This window comes from Varroa destructor, unplaced genomic scaffold (assembly GCF_002443255.2).
Source record: "Varroa destructor unplaced genomic scaffold, Vdes_3.0 BEIS01000003.1, whole genome shotgun sequence".
NCBI lineage: Eukaryota > Metazoa > Arthropoda > Arachnida > Mesostigmata > Varroidae > Varroa > Varroa destructor.
This window is the reverse complement of record NW_019211456.1, coordinates 43,303,764-43,324,647: the sequence shown is the minus strand read 5'-3', so window position 1 is coordinate 43,324,647 and position 20,884 is coordinate 43,303,764. Positions and strand designations below refer to the sequence as shown.

The window sequence follows — 20,884 nt, the reverse complement described above, 5'->3', positions numbered from 1 at the left end:
TATATATATATATCTACTAGTATTTTATATTGACTCGTTTATGTTTAATAGAACCGTGGTAATATAAATAATAAAGTGAAAAACCTAGTTTCTAATTCAATTATCAACAAATGTTCAGAAATCACTTAATTAATGAATTCCATTTATGTAAAACGTGTACCGACCCGCCAATGTGCACCGCTTTCCAGTTTCTTATAGAGTATGTGTTTGTGTTATAAAAAATAACCTTGAACTATCGTCCTTTCTTACCTAAAAAACATTATAATTTTATATGGTTGTCTACTTACCTTTTGCAGTTCGACATTAATCAGTGAAATTCTGCTAGCATGTCATGAAGAAGGAAAACAGTTTTCAGTTGTAGTCGTCGACTCACGGCCGCGTCTAGAAGGACGTGAGACTTTGCGTTTGCTTTGCAAGGAGGGCATCCGGTGTAAATACATTTTCATCAACTCCGTGTCATATATCATGAAGGAGGTAATTCGATTGATTTTCGTTACGCTACAAAAATACAGCTTATGTGAGCTTCATAGTGGAAATAGCTTATCCAGTATTTTGTCAGTACCAAAAACACCAAAAAAACCCAATACTGGTATCTTTTGATAGTATTATACTGTCGTCTTGTTAGTAGAAATAATCCTAGGGCTACAATCTATATAATAGCTCAGTAATCGTTACTTTCCAAAAACGTTATGCGAGTTCATTATAGGTTACAAAAGTTCTACTAAGTGCTGACACCCTTCTTGCCAACGGGTACGTAGCCTCGAAGATCGGCAGTTCGCAAATTGCCATGATCGCCACTACATTCAATGTACCTGTGTTAGTGTGTTGTGAAACCTACAAATTCTCCGATAAGGTGCTCGCGGACCCTTTCGTCGACAATGAGCTTGGCTCCACCGACGATTTTCTACTCAACCTATCTGAAGAAAGACGTATTTCGTTGCGCAACGACTTGCCCTCACGAGTAAGTCTCGTCGACCTCACATACGACATTACGCCGCCGGAGTTTGTCACAGTGGTGGTTACTGAACGAGGTTCGCTCCCTTGCACGTCCGTTCCTGTGGTGTTAAGAGTGAGGCAAAACGTGCTTCAATAAATGCTTGCAGATCGAGAGTTGGTGGCAATTGGTCAGGTTTTGTTTTTGGGTTGATATAATGTGAATGTGTCCGATATAGAGCGAAAACATTAGAGATGTCACACATTTAATATCTAAATACAGTTTCAGCATCAACAGGCTGATACCCTAAGAAGGCATGTAAATATGAATGTTTCAAAAAAATCAAACAAAATAATCATTAAACTAATCAGCAGACGAATACGTCAAAAGTACGTACACAGATTTACGGGATGCAATGAAATGTTTATGCCACAGTCATCGGTACACAAGTCCTTGCATTAACGACGGTAACTCCTTGTTGTACAGTTGAATTTAGTTAGACATCCAAAAAAAAAAAGGATTAGCAGTGAAACAAATTGATACCGTGCTCGATATTTGGACAGACAATGCTAGTGATATAGACGGTAGATATTTAATAAAAACGATACGAAGATATTCGTGGAACGAACTGTGTGTCCTGCGACAAAACCCATTCGCGTCCACTGTATTTCATGTCTCAAAAAGGTTGTTATTGATACAGCTCTATAATTACATAAAGATAATAAAAATGGACATAGTTGTGCTAATACGTTGTTTTTTTGACAAGAAGGCATCATATCATATGAAATTGTGATTATGAAATAATTGTAATTAATATAGCACACTGTACAAAATCTTAACAGTGACTACAATAGTAGAGAAAGCAGGCGGGGACGAGTGAAATCAAGATGAACACATTTTTTATCATCAGGCGTTTCTATCTTATTCGCTTTGTCTTCATATGTAAGAGCTGAAACCGTACATGCTAATATTCACGCAATAGTATCTGAGGCCGTTGCAAGTTGGTAATTCATTTTAGAATTGAGAATCTAACGGGTGTTGAGCCTAAGCTCAAGACGTAAACCTATCACGCATGTTTGCGTAAATATCCTGGAATCAGTTGAAAAAAAGCAGGCGTCTCTCAGAAGACCTTTGAGCTTATGCAGTAGCGGGAATTGGAGTAGAAAGCACGGCCTATCTAAGCAATTAATTTTTGGGTTTGATATACCCTCAAACCAAATTAACTCCGATCATGAATTAAGTTATTGGAATTGGCCTGCTTATATGACAAATGATTTTTTGTAGATGACTTGTTATTGTGAAGTACACTTCCATTGAAGTTACTTGCAAGAATCTGAAATTTGTGCTGGATACCTAGATAAGTGATAAACGTATATTCTTCCAGAGGCTTCAATTAAACGTAGTGTCTTTCTATCTCCATTAGAAAACCATAAACAAGTAAGGTGATTGGTTAACTGCATGTAAAAAGGGATTGTATAATACTAGTTGTATCATAATGCCACCTTACTTTTGTAACACTTGATTTATTGATGGGACATCAAAACAGTTGTACACAGGATTGAAAGCATTTTTGGAATTATTCTAGGTATCGAACTGTGTTTGTTACTTCAAACTGAGATAAACTACGAAGACTTCACATATGAAAGTGGCAACGGTGTTGGAATTAGGTCAGGTTCGTTCTCAGATAGCAGAAAATTTAGAGAGAATTACGCTTACTCAAGTTAGTTCACAGTCAGCCAGCATAACATAATGAGTTTTTATAATATGCATATAAAAGATTATCAAAGCGTGTAAGCACTAAAATCTCTCCTGTACAACTGTTTCTGCGAGAAACATGCTGCGTTTGGGCTCGAAAAAGTCCGTTTTCAGGGCATAAGTGCATTATAAGGCGCCTCTCGCCGCATAAAAACCTACCACATTAAAGTAAGTAATGGTTATTCGAAAATGCTACGCCCGAATCGCAAACATAGTCCAAATGAAGTATCACATAAGTTAAAGCATCTACTATTTATTTGATTCTAAGTATATATGGGATCAAACAGCGACTTATTAAAGAAACTGGCTGAACTATTTGCTTGATCTAAAAGCCATCTGGACTTGAGTAGCCTGAAATTATTTGTTCATGGTGATATTCTAAAGACACTAGGGATTACGCGCGGCTTGACTAATGTGCATAATAAAGCCTCTTCTGACTATTATTATTATTATTATCAATTAGTAGATATATTTTTATAGCTTTTATATTTGTAATAAACACTTAACGTCATGTCCCGAAAAGAACCTAAAAAGAAACCTTTAACATAAAAAAAATATCACAAATTAGTTCAGTTATATAGATCACGAGAAAGATCGCAAGGGCTAGCCGGGCTTACGACAACTACTCTGGCAGATCTATTTTTTAGGTACATTGGGATTTTCTATATTTGTGTCATTTTCTAACTAAACAATGAATTTAGCATTTTGAAGGGCCATGCAAATCCACTGTCACTTCGCCGAATAGTTAATGCAAAAAAAAATACGTTTTTCCATTCTATTAGATGCGTATGCTTGGCTGATTATACAAAAAGTCTAAAAACCAAAAGTCATGTTATCACTCAACTCACCGAGATCAATGAAATGATAAGTTGGTTATTTAGTCTGATTTACCATTACTGACGTTGTAACTGTAGTTGCAATTTTATTATAAACGTTTCTACTATATACGGTTTTGCCCTGGATCTATTTGCCTATCACATTTGTATTTTGTACAACAGACCTTAATCCTCCTTTTAGGTATCTGGATTCGTTCACCCCCGACGCTGTGAGCAGTTCGGAAAAGAAAATCATTGTCATGAGTTTTTATTTACATCTAATTTTCTGTTTAATATGGTGTTGTTCAAGTTGCATATAAGCACTTCTTGATTGACTTACCGAAATGCGAACAGTACAATACCCATTTCTCTTCATCGTTTGTGAATGTATGTTTACAGTATCAACGAGAATCATTTGTGGATCTATACACCAAGAAACCAATGCTGGACATTCGTAGCTCTTTCAACTACGCGCTCAACGCTAGTTGTACTTCCAATAACATAAAAGCTACCTTCAGCCATCTGACACTCAGGTATATCTATGACAGATGAGAACAAAAATGTTCTTGATGGCGCAAAAAAGTCTTGATACATTTAAAAATACAGGATACTCTTGACACGTTCGGTATAATTAGAGAAGGGTAGTTTTTGATTAAAATATGAGGTGGTTCACCAGCTCAAGTCGCCATACGGATATTTACTTTTACTTACTACAGATTTATGTCTAATACTATGTGAATTCGAAAAAGGCTGCGCAGTCGCTTTTTTATATTTTTTTTTCTTTTTTTTTTTATATATGTTTACACTGTTCCTTAAAAAGACGTAAATAAAAAATCATTTACAGTATAGATTAAGATTTCAGATTCTAGTTGAACCCGAATTAGTTAACCTATCAGAACCTGAACCGATAGTTGTTTTTTTTTAATTTACCTTAAAAAATTACCTGTTTACATTGATTAACATGATGTTTTTGTGCCACAGTCTAGCAACAAAGCGAAGGCAGCGCGAAGTAGCATGACAAAGTTAAACACCAAGTGAGCAAACATGCGTACATTTACACTTTATTAAATAGTTTTCTCTTGCATAGTTGGTCCATTGTGGACATGATAACTGCAGGCGTAATGTGCTTTTGTGAGATCCTGCTTCAAGAAGTAAAGTACTACAGAAAGTAGAACCGTAATGCTGGCCATGATATATGTTTAGATGAGGTCGATGAATATGATTCAACTACCCCATCAGTAGCTTAGAAAACTTCCAGAATCGAACAACTCGTGGTAAACTTTAAAGACGCGCTTCCAGAGAAGCATTTCTAGGCGTCATTTGAAACTGCAAGGCATCGGTTTGCTGGCCAATCTGTTATGAGCATTCTATGTATAAGGGGTAATATCACCTTAAAGGATTCATGATATGATTATCTTTTAACGATTGTCGCTTACATTTACTATTTTCAAATAACACGTAAGCAGATATAAGCAAACTTTCTCTAATTCCTTTAAGCTAATCAGTACTTCCATTTGTGAAAGATTGGGTACCATGAGGTGGCTATCCGTACGAATATCATCATCGAGTTGCCTGTTTACAACACGGATTACGAGAACTTCCCTCCTTTGAATTCGCGTTGGATAAGTTAACACCAAGAACAGTAATTGAACGCATGTTGTTATTACACGTGTTAGTCGATATAATGTAGAAGATCATAAAGAATTTTTTGACGCTATTTAAATAATACCTGTCAAATAGTTGATCTAATGCTTAATGTTTATTTCTTGGAGATCGCTGTATGTGCAAGACTGTCAGGTGTCTAGAAAAAGGCAAAAAATATCGTTGAAGCAGACTTAAAACGAGTTGGCATCGATGCAACTGCGGATCGAATGGGTGTAGTTGTGAATCAGACAGAAAGGTATGATTAGATGGTCTGAAAACGTTAATGAAATATATGAACCTAGTGCTATTTGACAGCGGGGAGTTATTACTATTAGTGATTATTTCAAATGATGTTTTACCTTTATTTTCTTTACTGGTGCTTCTAAACTCGTAGCCGATCTTCTACACAAATATAAACGGTTAAGCTGACAAATTTTAGATATGATTGTTTTAAAACGTGTCGAGAAAAAAGGCACGTTTGAACTGGAAGAATAGTGTTGGCCTCACTAAAAGTAAACGACTCTGCGGATAGCGTATGTTTTGTGGGCCTTTAGTACGAATATTAAATAAAAATTGAGTCCATGTGTATTTGTAATCAATAACCCTACTGTTGCCGAAACCCAATACGTGTACAATTTCAACATCCCTATGACCTAAAAATGCAGAGATGCGCTACCATCTTGCTGAGACTATATTCGAATTTGGCGCCGCACATGTAATGAGCTGTTGCCAGCAAATCTCTGTCACGAGCCGTTTTTCTGTTCGAAATTTTGGTTTGTACCAAACAAAATGCAAACTAAAACAGGTTTCATATAGAGATAGCACCTGAATATGCTATAATTTTTCATTGTTCTTATACTGTTTGAGGTTTAATCTAGTTCTCGTTGTTGAGATGTTAACTGCTCTGCAAAATTGTTCGTTGTTGAAAAGTGTTGTTGATTAAGTAACCAAGTAGCTAATTGGTTGAAACGGAGAACTTTTTAGCAGACTGGTGTACATTATATTGTCGTGTTAGAGTGAAGTGAATCGGTACTTCTTATAAAATGTATTAAGTCAATGAACAATGTAAATCTGCTGCTTCCCTTTCGCATAAAATCAGATGTGTGGTTCAGGTCAGTAGAAAGGATTTTAGTTCCCATCTCGATTTTTGGTCAGTCTTTTCTAACTCTAATTCGACAACTGCTTTTACGTTTGAATATTATTTACCTATAGCTTTTTCAGTGGAGGCAAGTTTTTAAAAAATGTATTAATGATCTGATTTACAAACGTTTCAGATCTATCATGTATTTTTTATATTAGCAAGGACTGAATCCTGTTAGTATTAACAGCCCTCTGATATATTTTATTTCCAGTGGCGCGGTAGGGACTAAAATGTGTATTAGAGGAAGACAGTGTAATGCTATTTGAACTAGGCATACGTAATGGCACGGTGAGTTGACCTTATGGCCTCAAATTATTTGAATTCACCGTAGGATTTCGGCCGAAACTCGGACAGGGGCTTTAATCACGTAGATCCGATGCTTAATTAGCCAGCAATGCAACTGGTTTCAGCTTTAAACATGTGGTGTTCCAGGCAATAGCTATCGTCTTATAATCTTTTAGTATTGCTACATCCTGTAAAAGTGGCGTTTTCTAGTATCTGAAAGAGTATTACTCACTGTCTATTATCTGCAGAAGAAGCATGCAACTAAAGCATTTAGGGACCTATTAGGAATCTATGTGTGTGAAATATTGCGATAACGTTTTTATATCAATAAAAAAAACCTTCATGGGAGAAATGAGTAAAATCGGTAAGTAGCGACAACTTGCACACCATAAATCGTAAACGTTGGTGTTCGAGCTGGCGATTTATTTGAGCTAATTGCTTGATGCAAAATTGCGGACTTCTCACTATATTACGTAGAAACCCATTAAAGGCCTGTTACTTTTCACCAAGAAGTGCGCCTTCATCTTTGGTGCACAGGATGCTAAAATATCAGTTCCATTTATTGCAGGTGATTATTTGTAATTCATGGCGGGCCGAAAATTTGCGTATAACGTTAATGTGGGCGTGCTGGGTCACGTCGACTCCGGGAAGACCTCTCTCTGTCGTGTCCTTAGTGAGCACGGCTCAACGGCTGCTTTCGACAAAAACACACAATCCCAACAAAGGGGCATCACGATTGACCTCGGGTTTTCTGCGTTTTCCTATAATGGCATCCATTTCACCCTTGTTGACTGCCCTGGCCATGCACGCTTGATTCGAACGGTTATTGGTTAGTTAATGAGCATAGGCAATTAGAACTATTTTAATTCATCTGATTATGGAACTAATTGAATTGAATTCTATATTTGATAGCAACTAAGTAAAGTGGCTGACAAGAGCACTTGATTTCAATTTAAAAGATGCAAGAAGCGATTTATATTGAACCCATTGTAATAACCGAGCCAATACGTTTAAATGTTTTTATGTAAGCCAATCCCGCTAAGTTCGTTAGCATGACTAATAAAATAGTAAAAAAGAAGGAACATATTTTTCAGTGTTGATTAATATGAAAGTAGTATATTTCTGACAATGTTCTGGCTGCAGGAGGTGCGCAAATCATCGATGTGATGATGCTAGTGGTCGACGTCACCAAAGGTATACAGACTCAAACAGCGGAATGTCTTGTCATTGGCGAGATATGCTGCGATAGGCTCATTGTTGTGTTGAACAAGATTGATCTTCTTCATCAAGAAAAAGCCGAAATCGAGAAGATCCGCAAGAGACTTGCGAAAACACTGGAAGTTACCAAGTTTAAAGGTCAGTAAATTATAATACTCGATATCTCGATTCTTATTTACCCCACTTCACACCAAATCCGTTAATAATAATGACTAATAGTCCGTACAGCTTTAATTTATCGAAATTAGACTCAAAGTAATACCATTCAATTTCACATGGAAAGGTTATGTCTTTGTAAACTACAGGTGCTGAAATGATAGCTGTATCGGCTGCACGAGAAGCGGATTCCTCAATTCAAGGGCGCGGTATAGATGAACTCAAAGATCTATTGGCTCGTACTGTCCTAGCGCCCCAGCGAAGTCCAGACGGTCCTTTTGTCCTTTACGTTGATCACTGCTTTCAGATAAAAGGCCAGGGCACCGTTCTAACCGGTACAGTTTGTTGATTTCGCCTACTGCGCAGAGATAGACAAAGTCATGATGTCAACTTTGTTTCTGTACGATTTCATACTTTAACCATCTATGTACTATGTATGTTGTGTTCTATTGTCTTGTTTTCGATCAGTAATTTTTGTATGCAATTATTTTTATTATAGGAACAATAATCCAAGGCGCGGTTTCTGTTAATTCGGCAATCGACATTCCATGCTTGAAGCTCCAACGAAAAGTGAAGTCAATACAGATTTTTCGGCAGTCGGTCAGTGAGGCAATGCAGGGCGATCGAGTAGGTGTGTGCGTGACACATTTAGATGCAAAACTTTTCGAAAGGGGTGTGGTTTGTTCTCCCGGTCATCTACAGCCCAGCTATGCAATCATAGCATCAATTACGAGGATTAGTTATTTTCGTAGAGATATTCGTACAGGAACAAAGTTTCACATAACAGCCGTTCATGACACTGTTCTTGCTAAAATCGTTCTATTTAGCTCGGACCTAACCACATTTGAGATACAAGAAGATATGCCATTTGAAGAGATTCTGCCTAAAGAAAAAGATTCGAAGACCTGGTTTGTTCTGGTAGAATTTGAGCAACCCATGATTTGCGGCTTGGGAAGTTTAATACTGGGTTCTAAATTAGACTCTGATATACACTCAAAGACTTGCCGTCTTGCTTTTTATGGTAACGCTGTGAAGGTCTACACAAGTCCGGATTATCAAGCCAGTTTAAGTGAAATTCGAGTATTTAAGGTGAAATGCAAAACCGGCATAGTTGACAGAGTGCCTAATGATACCGAGGTGATTATTAAGGATATGTTTAAAAAGGAAACCAACATTGGCCTCTTCACTGGCATGAAAGTATCGTTTAGTAGTGGTGAGACGGGTGTAATCAAAGGATTATTTGGTCAGAGTGGAAAAGCTAAGGTACAGCTAGACTTCGATCAGGAAATGACCCCAAAATTAGCTAAGTATAAAAGTAAAAAAGAGGCCAAAGGTGACGAGGCCAAATCAGATGGTAGGCAGGATCAAAAACATGTTACTGTTACGCTTCGATTTAAAAGATTTGTCTTCGATGTTAATAAAAAGATGGTGCAATAATACGTTATTTATAACGTATTACTTATATATATGTTATATATATATATGTATATAATAAAATGTATGTTATACATACATATATACACTGCGCTGGAGATAAGTTTTTCCTCTCACACTCTCGCACTCTGCTGACATTAAGTCGCAGATCCGGGTTTTTGATTGACAAAATTGACAAAACGGCGTCATTTTTTATTTTTATTATGTCGTCAATATTTTAAGGCTATGAATAGACAAACCCACACCCAATTAATTTTCTCTTAATGACACAGATCAATGCAACACTGGGCGAAGGCAGTGAGCAGTAGGAAAAGCCATAGATTAAGAGTCATTAAGTGCGGTTGAATATACGGATACATAGACAATATTCATAAACAGCAGACAGAACGCTACATTTAGAAAAGAACAACGGGTACTTCATACAGGGTACATGTTTCTTAATGGGTATTACGTTTTATAAATCTTATATCTTGTATCTTATCTAAGGCTATATAACGTTAAATGGGACACACATAAAACACACGTAAATAAACATAATTTATACAAATTAATACTCAAGTACTTACAAATGCACAAATCAACAGCTCACTTAGCTCTACAATAAAAAAACAGCAACGTAACAAATTAACTGTAAACAACTACAGCAAGAACGTACATATGCATCAAGATCTAAACGGTGTTTAACGACGTCATCTCGATATAACCTGACTCGATATCACCCACTAAAAACTACGTTTATCAACGTTGCATGATGATGTTTTTGCGTATTGAATGTACACGTAAATGCTTAGGTATCGAAACATAAGAACGTTCGTTAAGGGATTCCGGAGCTTTCGGAAATCATAACAGAGAAATTGAAAAATTTTCGCGATCGGTACAAGATCGCACAAGAAAGTTACACTAATTAGATGATTTTTCACATCATTATCTAAAAGCAGAATACCGAAATGATGCACCGTACATTTGTACGGCGGACTTTCTCTCCACTTGCCTCCAATACCATGCAATATGTCGTAATCACCTGAAAATAGAAGAGTATAACAAGCTACTGGTTGCTCAACTTCGCGTTGGAGCTTCAATATTTTTGAAACATATTACATAGGAATTTCAACTCTACCTAATTACGTCATATTTTTCTTTATTTGGTCCTTTAATTTTGTATATTAATCTACCATAAATATTAGCTCCAGTCCACTACTGAAATCCATAAATTGAAACCCGTTAATTTTTATTTACATAGAGAAGGTTATAGTAACGGTTTTACGCTGCAATTGTCTGGGTAAAATCTTAGAGGGGCCATGTGATCGATAAGCATACCTGCTCAACTACTATCACTAGCGTAACGCACATTTCATTAGATGTTTGTACGCAGAATCTCTTCATAATTTATAATTTACTATTTGAAGCTAGTAGTTCTAGGAGTTCCTCTAAATCAATATGAAAGGTGTACACTCGACACATTTTTAAAAGAAAATGATACAGCTAACGTTACGAAGCCTCTATTGAAAAGGTTCAGAATTACCATAAATAGAATAAAATTTTCTTTTAAAGATGTCCTTCATGAGGTGTTCAGCTCATATTTTGCATCAAAAGCGATAAATACCGTTATGCTGCGATAATTACCGATTACATTGTCTTTACTGTTGAAGTCATATGTAAGTCTTTAATATCAGATGATACCATAGATCTCCTTTATCTGTCCATCAAGGATCAGTCCAAAAGCCTTCACCATTATCCACCGAAACAATTCATCTTGTATCAGCGTTGCGTAATGCCTTTTGATGTAATATATTTACGCTAAAGGCTTGATGGAGTGAAAGAAAAAGATGCAGCGAACGCGGGTAAGCAACTGACAGTTAAATACATACAGTCTATCATCTTTCAAATTGTATTTCTATACTCTATAACGTTTCTATATATAGGCTATTATAAGTCATGTTCATATCTATATTTCGTTTATCGCTCCTCCATCATTGTAAATAAGGTTCACAGCTAAAGCAACACTTATGTGAAATTTAATTAATTTAGCAGCCAACCGATAGACCCATCACACATTTTTAATAAACCGTCAAAAATTGTCTTGTAGAGAAGATGTGGAATTTATTGCAGTTATTTTATAACACGTATGTGTATCGTTTAACCTGAAACCTATCGATGAGTTCTTTGACGGCGCTCCGATAGGTCTGCCATTGCCTTGAGGATAAAGCGCTGTTCTTGCTGGGTAATCTGTAGCTGCCGAGGCCAATGGAAATACCTGCGGCTGGTGGTTATGTTGCAGAAAGAGGATTGCCTCTCTCTAACTCAGTTGTCTATAAACTGTAAGAAGGGGCTCGCAGCCACCGCCACCCCTAAAATATTCGAACTCATGTAATTTAGTCAATTTACTGATCTTCAATAGAAGCGGTTAATGCAAAGGTAAAGGCAGCAGATATCCATAGCCTTCAAGACGCGTATAGTAGGACGGAATGTACGTGCCTCGTCCTGAAGTATATTCGGTCGATTGCAGCATATCGGAGAATCCTGGCACTGTCGCAGAAGTCAGGTTCTTCATATGTATCGGGGACGGGTGAGCTGAAAAATACTTGTTTAATAGTGGTGCTTGATTATACTTTCCTAACAAAGGTGATCCATTACTGTTCAAGGGTAGCTTCGGTTGCGGATTACATAGGTGGTGTAATACCGGTCCATGGTTTGACCTAGAGCGGCGGTCCGTAGGCAACAATCGACAATCGTTGACCAAACCCGAACCGAGTCCAGTCGTTGTTGTCACTGCTTTTATTGCTGTCTTTAGCTTTTTTGAAGAAGGCATTTATTGCTGTTTCGTTGGTCGGCCATACCACGAGGGCCTTTTTCTAGAAACGATTAAAACTACCGTGTTGCTATGTGTTAAAGATCTAGAGACATATAATCTAATTTAACCCAACTTATGTAAGTTGGAAAAAAATCGCGAACTTATTTTTGTGTCTGCTAGAGGATTTAAAAAAATCTTGCTTTTAAGTCGAGTATATTTGTTTCACATTTCATCTATCTTCTGTGATCTTGCAGCTAAAGCTCGAATTCTCATATTTCTCGATTTCTCAAATATACGTAAAAACGACCCTTTTTAGCTCTAGCTTTTTCTTGGTAAATAAGGGTACTGTTAAAAAAAGGCTGCATAGCGATCACTGACTATTATGCACTATTATGTACGTCGGTATAACTAATATTAGCTACTCATTTAAAACCCATTGATTGGCGATAGTAAGCCCATTCGTTTTTGCACAGCCCATTAAAAGTCACAACCGAAAGTAAATTTTTCACAACACACAGTAACGTTTTTTCACAAAACGGTATTTTCATAGGGATCTTTCATAGGGGTTATCACAGGTTATCAAAGAATACGGCAAAATCATTGTGATTCTTTATCTTCACCACCATGTAACAGCAGTTTCTTCAGACACTTTATACCGTGTTCGACCTACCAGTCGTCTCATGCCTACTTATTCGATACTTCGGATTTGACTACTATAGTTTAGTGCAGATAAAGTGCTCTTATAGGCAGACAGCTTACGACACACGTCTCATCACGTTACCTTCAGTCTCCTCCCATACAAGGATGCACGCACCTTTCTGCTCGACACATAGGCAACATCTTTCCGCTTGTTTCTATCCACTCGTTTGAGACGGCCCCGTGGCTCCAAAGGAAGCACTAATCACTTCCGTTTAGCATTATCAGTGTATTTGTGTGCGCTCGCGTGAGTTCCATCATTAGCGCTGACACTGTCTTCATCTGCGGGGTTCGTCCTAATCATATACCTTGTCGATTGTAGTATATTCCTACGTAAAACGCTGGCCCTATTACGAAGTGCCTATCGCTGTGGCGAGATACCAGCTTCCACAGTTTTCAGAACGGACACACTATGCACACCTACGGCGATAATGTTTCGATCTTAACATGACTAAACACAGGCCTTCTGTTAAACAATGACAATATAATGACGTCGACGTAACAACAATATAATTATTTGACAGTGAGGGCAATAATACATTGTTATTATACAATCTCTCAATAAGGACTCAGACACATTGCACTCCGCTTTTGCTCATTTCTACTTTGATGAGGCGCCGCTGTTATTGCCAAATTCAGTCGCATCCTCATCGGCTTCTGTCTGCGGGGTAACGCCGACAAGTTCATCACGTGGCTTAAAAGACTCGTACGCACAGCAATAAAACACTGGCGCAAATGGCATAGATGAGAGACTGCACATTCTGCTCGTCAGAGGAGTAAGTGCCATGATTGGCGAAGATATAATTTAGTAAATGGCAGAGGAGCCATAAGGAAACGATAGCTAGCAAAAAAACCAATACGTACGTAAGGGGAGTTAGTGATAGCCGACGACAATTACTGTCACATGAAGAGATACAGGTAGTGTATTCTTCGTTGTGTAACTATTGAAGCATGCGCTTATAAATATCGGTATTTAATGCTTATTCATTTATATAAAACATACTGATCTTCGAACTAGTTACTAATAAACTAGTTATAAGATCAGTCAAGAGTGATGTATTAGGCAGTGCAGTCAGATGCATATTTCTGAAATTAATAAAACAGTGAAAGTGACCTTTGCGTTGCAGGTTGCAAAAGAGAGTTGTGTCTAAACATTCTTCTCCCTTGGTATAGAGGATAATCGTTGTAGTTCACCTAGTTAAAGTCTATCAGATGGCAGAATTAGTGTGGTCGGTGCAGTTATAGCTAGGTATTAGGTCCTTTAGTATGAAACGTGCCAAATAATATTCTCATGTCTCCAAAACAGCGTTATAAATGAAAAAATTAAAAAAAAAGGTGCGACATTTCGAAATATATTTTCTCATCGAAATACAATTGCACTCGTCATGGATAACAAGCTTTAGTTCACCATAAAAAAATCGAATACGAGTTACTCTTAAAGCTAGAGCAAGGAAAACAGTTCGGCATATGAACCTCGTGTTCTTTGAAGGCTCTATTACCACCAACACCGTAAACCGTTGGTTCAAAGAACTTAGGGAAGACAATTTTAAGCTTGAAGATTCACCTGGTGAGAAACCCTCAGCGAAGGTAAATAACAAAGAGTTAAGAGCTACGGTGAAAGCCAATTCACTTGAAGCATTTGGGTGGTAAAACTCAAGTTTCGTGCACGTAAAAACATACCCTAGTTCACCTCCGTAAAGCTTATATGGTAAAATGATTTTTGTGGTGTGTATGACTTGAGGGCTTAAAGGAGTAAAACACAATTTTTTTTACTTGCTTTTATATTACAGCAGTGACTCATCCTTGCACCGAATTCATGTAGCTCGAACAATTTACCTAGGACGGATTGTGGCGACTACAGACGAAGGATTGATGAAAAGTAAAGAAGAGCACCTGAAATAATTACATAAATACACGCTGTAATCTTCAATGAAAAGCATTTAAATCCTATTGGACATTGAACCTAACTTTTAGGCAGACTTCTAAGCCGTGTCACCTAGTGAAATATTTTTACGTTATCCACTATACAGTTTTTATTAGGTGGTTTTCTATACTGATAAATAATATTGTCTTTCAAATGCTATTGCCTATATCTTCGTCATGCAACTTTGGGAATATTGATCTCGCCTACTGCTTGCCGCATTAACCGAAAAGTGAACGACACAGTTATCGTTCAGTACTGCCTGCCAGTTGGCTCCTAACAAAAAGTGAGGCAAATCTATGCTCGTTTTCTGGGTAACACCAACTCATGCGTCGTAAGTATTTGGTGACCAAAAATTTTATCACTACACCAACACGAAGACGTTTGAGTTGGTATGATAAATTTAACAAGTTGGCTTAGATCAAATCTGCAATGACTAATTCAGAAAATTCGTATGACAGCTAGGGATTAACCGTCAATGAGGAGCTATCCGTGCGGTTACACTGAAGCTGGCGTTATTCCTAAAAATCTATTGCACTTATCTTTAGGTAATAAGTACTTGCAACTAAACAAAAAAAAGGCTATGATATAAAACATGAGAACGCTTTTTGCTGATCTGCGCAATTAATATGACCAAAATATTGCATTGGTAATAACCATGCAACGGAGGCCGTAAGTAAACTACTACTTACTAGACTAAGCCTGATACCAAAGGATATCTAAAATGTACCTATGTGCCGATAGGACCTAAAATTACATAAACAGACCGGCACATTTACTCTCCGCTTTAGAATTCCTGTATTGTAAACGAAGTTCGGTTTCGACAATAAACAAAAACGTAGATTCCTTAAGGACTTGTCCATTTACTACTATGTTATTTATTATGGTTTACTTCATTATATTTTATAGGTTGACATTATCTTTTCATCCCTTATTATTACAAGCATACGCAACCCTTTTACCTGAGATGCCTTTGAACTAACCAGGCGGATGAAGTCAAAGAGCTGGATCAGCTAACGTAGTATTCCGAGATCGTAATCGATAAATCATCTCATAAAATGTCCTAGTAAACCATCTATTCTGATTTCCTGACTTACATTACAGTGCTTACATTACAATCAATCAGTAGGTCCATTATAACATGCATACGCTGCTCGTTACTGAGCACTTCTTTAAGATCCTTTGTCGTCACTTACAAAATCTATCTCTCTTTGATAATACTGGTATTTTTCACTGCGTATTAGAAAATTACTTTGTCATTTTTTATCTCTATAAAGTAAGGTTCTGTACAGTGAATTTATTGTATCACAATCTTGCGTCGCTGTCACTTATTTTTAATCTATACACATCCCATTTACCTTGCATTACAATACTTTTCTATCACCATCGGCTTTCCTAGCTCTCCACTATCCGAATAAAACTAATTTATCTTGCTTATCATTTCTAGAACCATGTTTCAAACTTGTTTTTTTGTTTTTTACAGTTTCTATAAAAGGTCAATAAAAGGCCGTATAGATGAAATATAGATGTGTATAGTAAAATCTGCTTACGACGCAGATGCTCACTAGGGACGCTCAATTTCTTTCAATATTGTTGTTGACAATATGCTGTTTGCTTTGTACTATTTGCGTATTTCAACTATAAATTAATACAAAAATAAGCCACACGGCTGTTGTCAGAAGTAGAAGAAGAAGAACACATCGCCTTCTTATTGGTCGTCACTACTAAAAGTAACTAAATTCAAAGTCCAAGCTTCCTTCGCCCGAGGCCCAATTTTGGCCGGTTGGCAACTGGAGTTCATTCGGAATGACATGACGTTTTTTGCTGCGCTAATAATTTATATCATATACTTACAGAAGATATGGGTAGTCATCGTATTTCGAAATGCTCTCAGTGTCTGAGAACAGCGGACCTATCCAGTACTTCTGTGTTCCTCGTGGTCTGACAAAATTTGAAACTAACTCCAGTGCGATGCCTACATGTAACAATTGAATGGATTGGTGTAAAATTATGAACAACGATAACACTTATACAAGCGTGTCAGTAATGATGGACACACCGAGCGAAATCAGATAGTCCTTCTCCACGGGGTTATTTGGAGTCCAGGAAAGAACACGGATGTCACGATCTCTCCACTGACGAAGATAATGTGGACAAATGCAGTCCTATGGAAAGGCGAGCAAACAATGTACACTCGTAGTATAATGTATAGAATAAACTATTTTTTTCTTGCAAACAACTTTTTTTGCTCATGATTCCCAGAAGCTAATTCTTGTTATTTACTTTTGATTTATTTCACAGCACCAACGTCTACCAACTTGATACGTGCACTTCGATTTTTTAAATTGTTTTGATACTTCTAAGTGTACAGCATGAAACCTACCTGTGATCTCATTGTAGTATTATTTCTCAAGCGGCTAATCATATAACATACAACAATCATAGCTTAACAACTTTAATAATAATAATATAATAATAATTAAATAACTTTCATAAACTAGGGTGGAAAAAGGAGAGTTAAATTCTCAGTCACAAAATATTTTCAATATTTCTATACGTACCAAAAGCTCTGAGCGGTTCTTACCAAGCGATTGAAGCATTGATTTAGATTGAGGATTATGACAATGAATAGTGCCAAAATTATTGATCTTCGACTTTATAAAACATACCTTCACAATAAGCACGGCGCTGCATCCTGTAACATGCCAAAGGAATTTGTGAATTGCTAAGCCCAGAAGTGGATCTAACAATTCAGCAGCCCATTGCCTGAGTGGCGAGTCTCTGAAACGGGGCTTCGTCGCCTCCGTATTTTTGTGCGAGAGATAAAATGGACGCCAGATAAGTGCAGCCACCATCTTCGGGCGTTCTGATCGTAACGAATATATCACCTAGCAAAATCAATTAAATGTTTGATCAATTAATTAATTCAAGGACTATGATCTTATCATTGGAATCGAGCTCACCATTACATCACTCGTTCGGCGAATTAAACTGTGACTCTAGGCTGTCCGAACTGTTGTAATTTATATCAGAATCGCACCTGTGGGAAGAATGATGCCACTAATGCCTTCTCGTAGAGTTCAGGAGTTCTGTCGAACAATGATACGAGATATGTGACAACCTGTTTGTCATAAGCTTTAATGTCGATAATGATATGAAGTCCCAGTCTCAATGCCTCGTGGATCGCATCGTCCATTTTCGGCACTCTCTCTTTCTGGAAACGGTCGTGATAAATGTGATTTATTGATGCATCCAGTGCGCTCACCTGAAGATCCAAGTAATGTAACAAATATCATTAAGCCAGCAATAAAATATTAGATGGATAGTCATTTAATAATAATCGTTGTTTCCAATACACAGTGTATTATAATACAGATCTAGTTATTATGATCACCCTTACTACGATATGGTATATATAATAATTCTTGAAGTCTACTTCATAAATTACTTAGATTTAAGGCTATTTTTTAAAGCAATTGACTCTCGTCTACCTCATCCCAGGTATGATCGCAGAGAGCTCCTCTTCCATCAGTTGTTCGCTCCAAATCATCGTCATGAAATGCAATTGCAACTCCATCTTTCGTGAACGAGAGGTCTAATTCGACGCCGAATGCTTTATTTGTCTTTGCGAGTCGGATTGCTGCCAGAGTGTTTTCTGGAGCGTCGAGTGCACCTGCACGATGCGCGTACACGACGGAGCAATTCGGACCCAGCACCTGATCAACGGCGTCCACTTTGGGCTGGATTATCGTTAATAAAAAGAAGTAGTTAATTGTTTCATTTATTTTAATCGTCTATTAGAACGCTACCTACTAGAATATCAACCAACTTTACAATATATGTCTACGCAAGCATTTCTACTATATCTATCCTCAAAAGTGTCGAAGAATCCCGCTCATATATGAAGCGAGCTCATGAATAAATTTGACTGAAAGCTGATCCTTTATAAACGCATTGGTTCTTACTTTAGGATAATCCCGATTTTTTAGAATTACTTGAAAAAAAGAATGAACCCATTAAAAAGCAAGAATGTGCATAGATTCGTGCGGTATGATGTTGTTGCTTTTTGCGCTCAGTACAAAGTTTACAATCAATATGATAGATTATACTTTGTTGAACCTGTCGTATAATCCACTTTGGTTTTATGCTACGGGATAATCATTGTATCAGCATACTGAGTGCGGCTTTGTTGCGTAAAATCAAATTAAGCCAAAAAATCATGTTGTTCATTAAGTAATTATTAATTTAAAGAACACAAATAATTTTAGCTAAAAAGCGCTAAAATTTACGTAAATTCGATAAAAAAAAAATGATATGGGAAAATTAAGAAAATTAACAACTATTAAACTCGGAGCGTGTTGGAAAACGACCACAATGCCAAGATGCTTATTGGGAACCACAAGACATATTTAAATGCAATTGTCACGATGCATCCCTTTTTAGAATCCCCTTGTTTTCCCTTATTAGAAACGACCGAACGCGATTTGAGACAAATTCTCGATGTCTGACGACAGATACTGCAATATAGAAGTAAACGGCGTCTGGAAAGCTCCTGTCTATCTTTCGGATTGGAAACTTCCCACCGTACAAGCACCAGATCCAGCCAATTGAGAAATCATTCTATTTTCTTCTTCCCATAAAAATTTCATCGAATCCCTTATTCGATAATTCTATCTTTCATTGTCAAGAACGTAAGGTTAGTAGGACATCATGCCGTAAATAGACTCCTTAATAAAAACAAAGTCAATTCGACACCAACTTATTAAACGCTTCATGTGTTTACCTATAATTTTCATTATACAGTGGCTACACTTAACCTCGCTCTAATCGTTCAAGTAGAGTCTTGTGTGTGGCAAAGAAATCTGAACGTACGAACGAATAGCATCAGAAGGATTGTCATTTTAATACGACTGTTGGCATCGCATGGAAATAAAATATTGCACAAAGTAAAAGCAATTACACTAAGATTTTGCTCTGACTTCTCTTATCCTGAATACGTCATACAATGGCAAGCTTTCAAAAAACGTTTTGAGATAATTGCTATATAAGAACCTTCAAGCGCTGTAATTGGTCGTTTTGTGTGACGGGGGTAACATTCTTATGAGCAATAGATCTTAAAACAGAAACCACAAAAAAATTGAAAAAAAAAACTACTAATATAACTGTTAAAACGAGTGCGTACTTATAATAGGAATATAACACAATATATTCGTAATTCTTCACTATTCGGTAAGTAACCGCTCTTAGTCAACCAACAATCAGCTTTGATTATTGAAAAGTTTCCTAGTCAGTCGTGTATGATGTACTTAAATAATAATACCCCAATATTATTATTGAAGCGAATGTAGTACCAAGAACTTTAAAAAAGGAATTTTTGAGAAAATTCACAACTTCAATACCTTGGCCTCGAAAAAAGATACAGACCACCCATTTTTCGTTTTTTTAATCTCGTTCGATACATGACTTATATAATTAATTTGCTTGCACTACGAATTCTAGAATCCAATAAACATACAGTTTAAAATGAAAATAACTGCAAATATGTGTTTTTTGTATAATAATAAAACTTTCTATCTAATATAATTTCTCCGTCATTAAGGCACTAAAACCAGCTATTAAAGAAAAAGAAAAATCACCAATGGTGCTTGTCTGTGAAGTTGCGTAATAAAAATTAAATCAGTATTACAAAAGCCAAAGTGTTCTTTACCCAAATGTCCTGATGTTCAACAAGGGTCAGACTAGCAATTAAATATTACAGTATAGCGGCCAATACACCGCATAAAGGGGGCCTTTTCCACAGACAATGATACTCCGTCAAAAGATACTGTTCCACTGAGCAACAAATGCTATTGCTTCAAAATTTCGATTTTTCAATATTTGCCTAGCGGTTATGACACTTACTTTTTCTAGTGAAATCTTATACAAGCTGGCCAGAATGAGGCTGACAAGAATAATGAGTAGCGCGATTATGCTCATTGTTGCGAACAGGAACGCGATGCATACTAGCAGACTCAGCGACAGCTCAATCGACGTGGAAAGCAGCTCACCGGGCAGACCAACCAAGGTTTCCAACAATGCGCCGAGCACCATGACT

The 20,884-nt window shown here is 37.0% G+C and overlaps 3 protein-coding genes across 11 annotated transcripts in view; 2 read left to right on the top strand and 1 right to left on the bottom strand.

Annotated features, from left to right (window-relative positions):
- The window catches only part of eIF2Bdelta (eukaryotic translation initiation factor 2B subunit delta), an 8,104-nt gene extending 6,424 nt beyond the window's left edge, over positions 1–1,680 (top strand). For 2 of the 3 annotated variants that reach the window (XM_022799051.2, XM_022799050.2), the window contains exons 10-11: positions 297–474; positions 707–1,680. In XM_022799051.2, coding sequence (XP_022654786.1) covers positions 297–474; positions 707–1,093 — 565 coding nt within the window. In that variant the 3' untranslated portion in view covers positions 1,094–1,680. The remainder of the gene's footprint in view (positions 1–296; positions 475–706) is intronic. The other variant, XM_086984592.1, reaches the window with a different exon arrangement.
- Positions 1,681–4,345: 2,665 nt separating this feature from the next.
- eEFSec (eukaryotic translation elongation factor, selenocysteine-specific) lies at positions 4,346–9,473 on the top strand. 4 transcript variants are annotated; one of them, XM_086984597.1, is made up of 6 exons: positions 5,928–6,260; positions 6,501–6,577; positions 7,143–7,403; positions 7,718–7,930; positions 8,098–8,283; positions 8,448–9,473. In XM_086984597.1, exons 3-6 carry the CDS (start codon positions 7,160–7,162, stop codon positions 9,383–9,385), a joined length of 1,581 nt encoding a protein of 526 aa, XP_086840723.1. In that variant the 5' UTR covers positions 5,928–6,260; positions 6,501–6,577; positions 7,143–7,159; the 3' UTR covers positions 9,386–9,473. The 4 variants fall into 4 exon arrangements, with proteins under 4 accessions (XP_022651758.1, XP_022651760.1, XP_086840723.1 ...); XM_022796023.2 differs by lacking the exons at positions 5,928–6,260; positions 6,501–6,577 and adding an exon at positions 4,346–5,404; XM_022796025.2 differs by lacking the exons at positions 5,928–6,260; positions 6,501–6,577 and adding an exon at positions 5,799–5,921.
- Positions 9,474–11,457: 1,984 nt separating this feature from the next.
- LOC111246442 (glycerophosphodiester phosphodiesterase 1) lies at positions 11,458–20,880 on the bottom strand. 4 transcript variants are annotated; one of them, XM_022796032.2, is made up of 7 exons: positions 20,692–20,880; positions 18,282–18,530; positions 17,831–18,055; positions 17,460–17,678; positions 16,850–16,955; positions 14,706–14,762; positions 11,458–11,953 (listed from the first exon to the last, which is right to left on the bottom strand). In XM_022796032.2, exons 1-6 carry the CDS (start codon positions 20,878–20,880, stop codon positions 14,725–14,727), a joined length of 1,026 nt encoding a protein of 341 aa, XP_022651767.1. In that variant the 3' UTR covers positions 11,458–11,953; positions 14,706–14,724. The 4 variants fall into 4 exon arrangements, with proteins under 4 accessions (XP_022651767.1, XP_022651768.1, XP_022651762.1 ...); XM_022796033.2 differs by lacking the exon at positions 16,850–16,955; XM_022796027.2 differs by lacking the exon at positions 11,458–11,953 and having other exon boundaries at positions 13,358–14,762.
- Between the last annotated feature and the right edge of the window lie 4 nt (positions 20,881–20,884).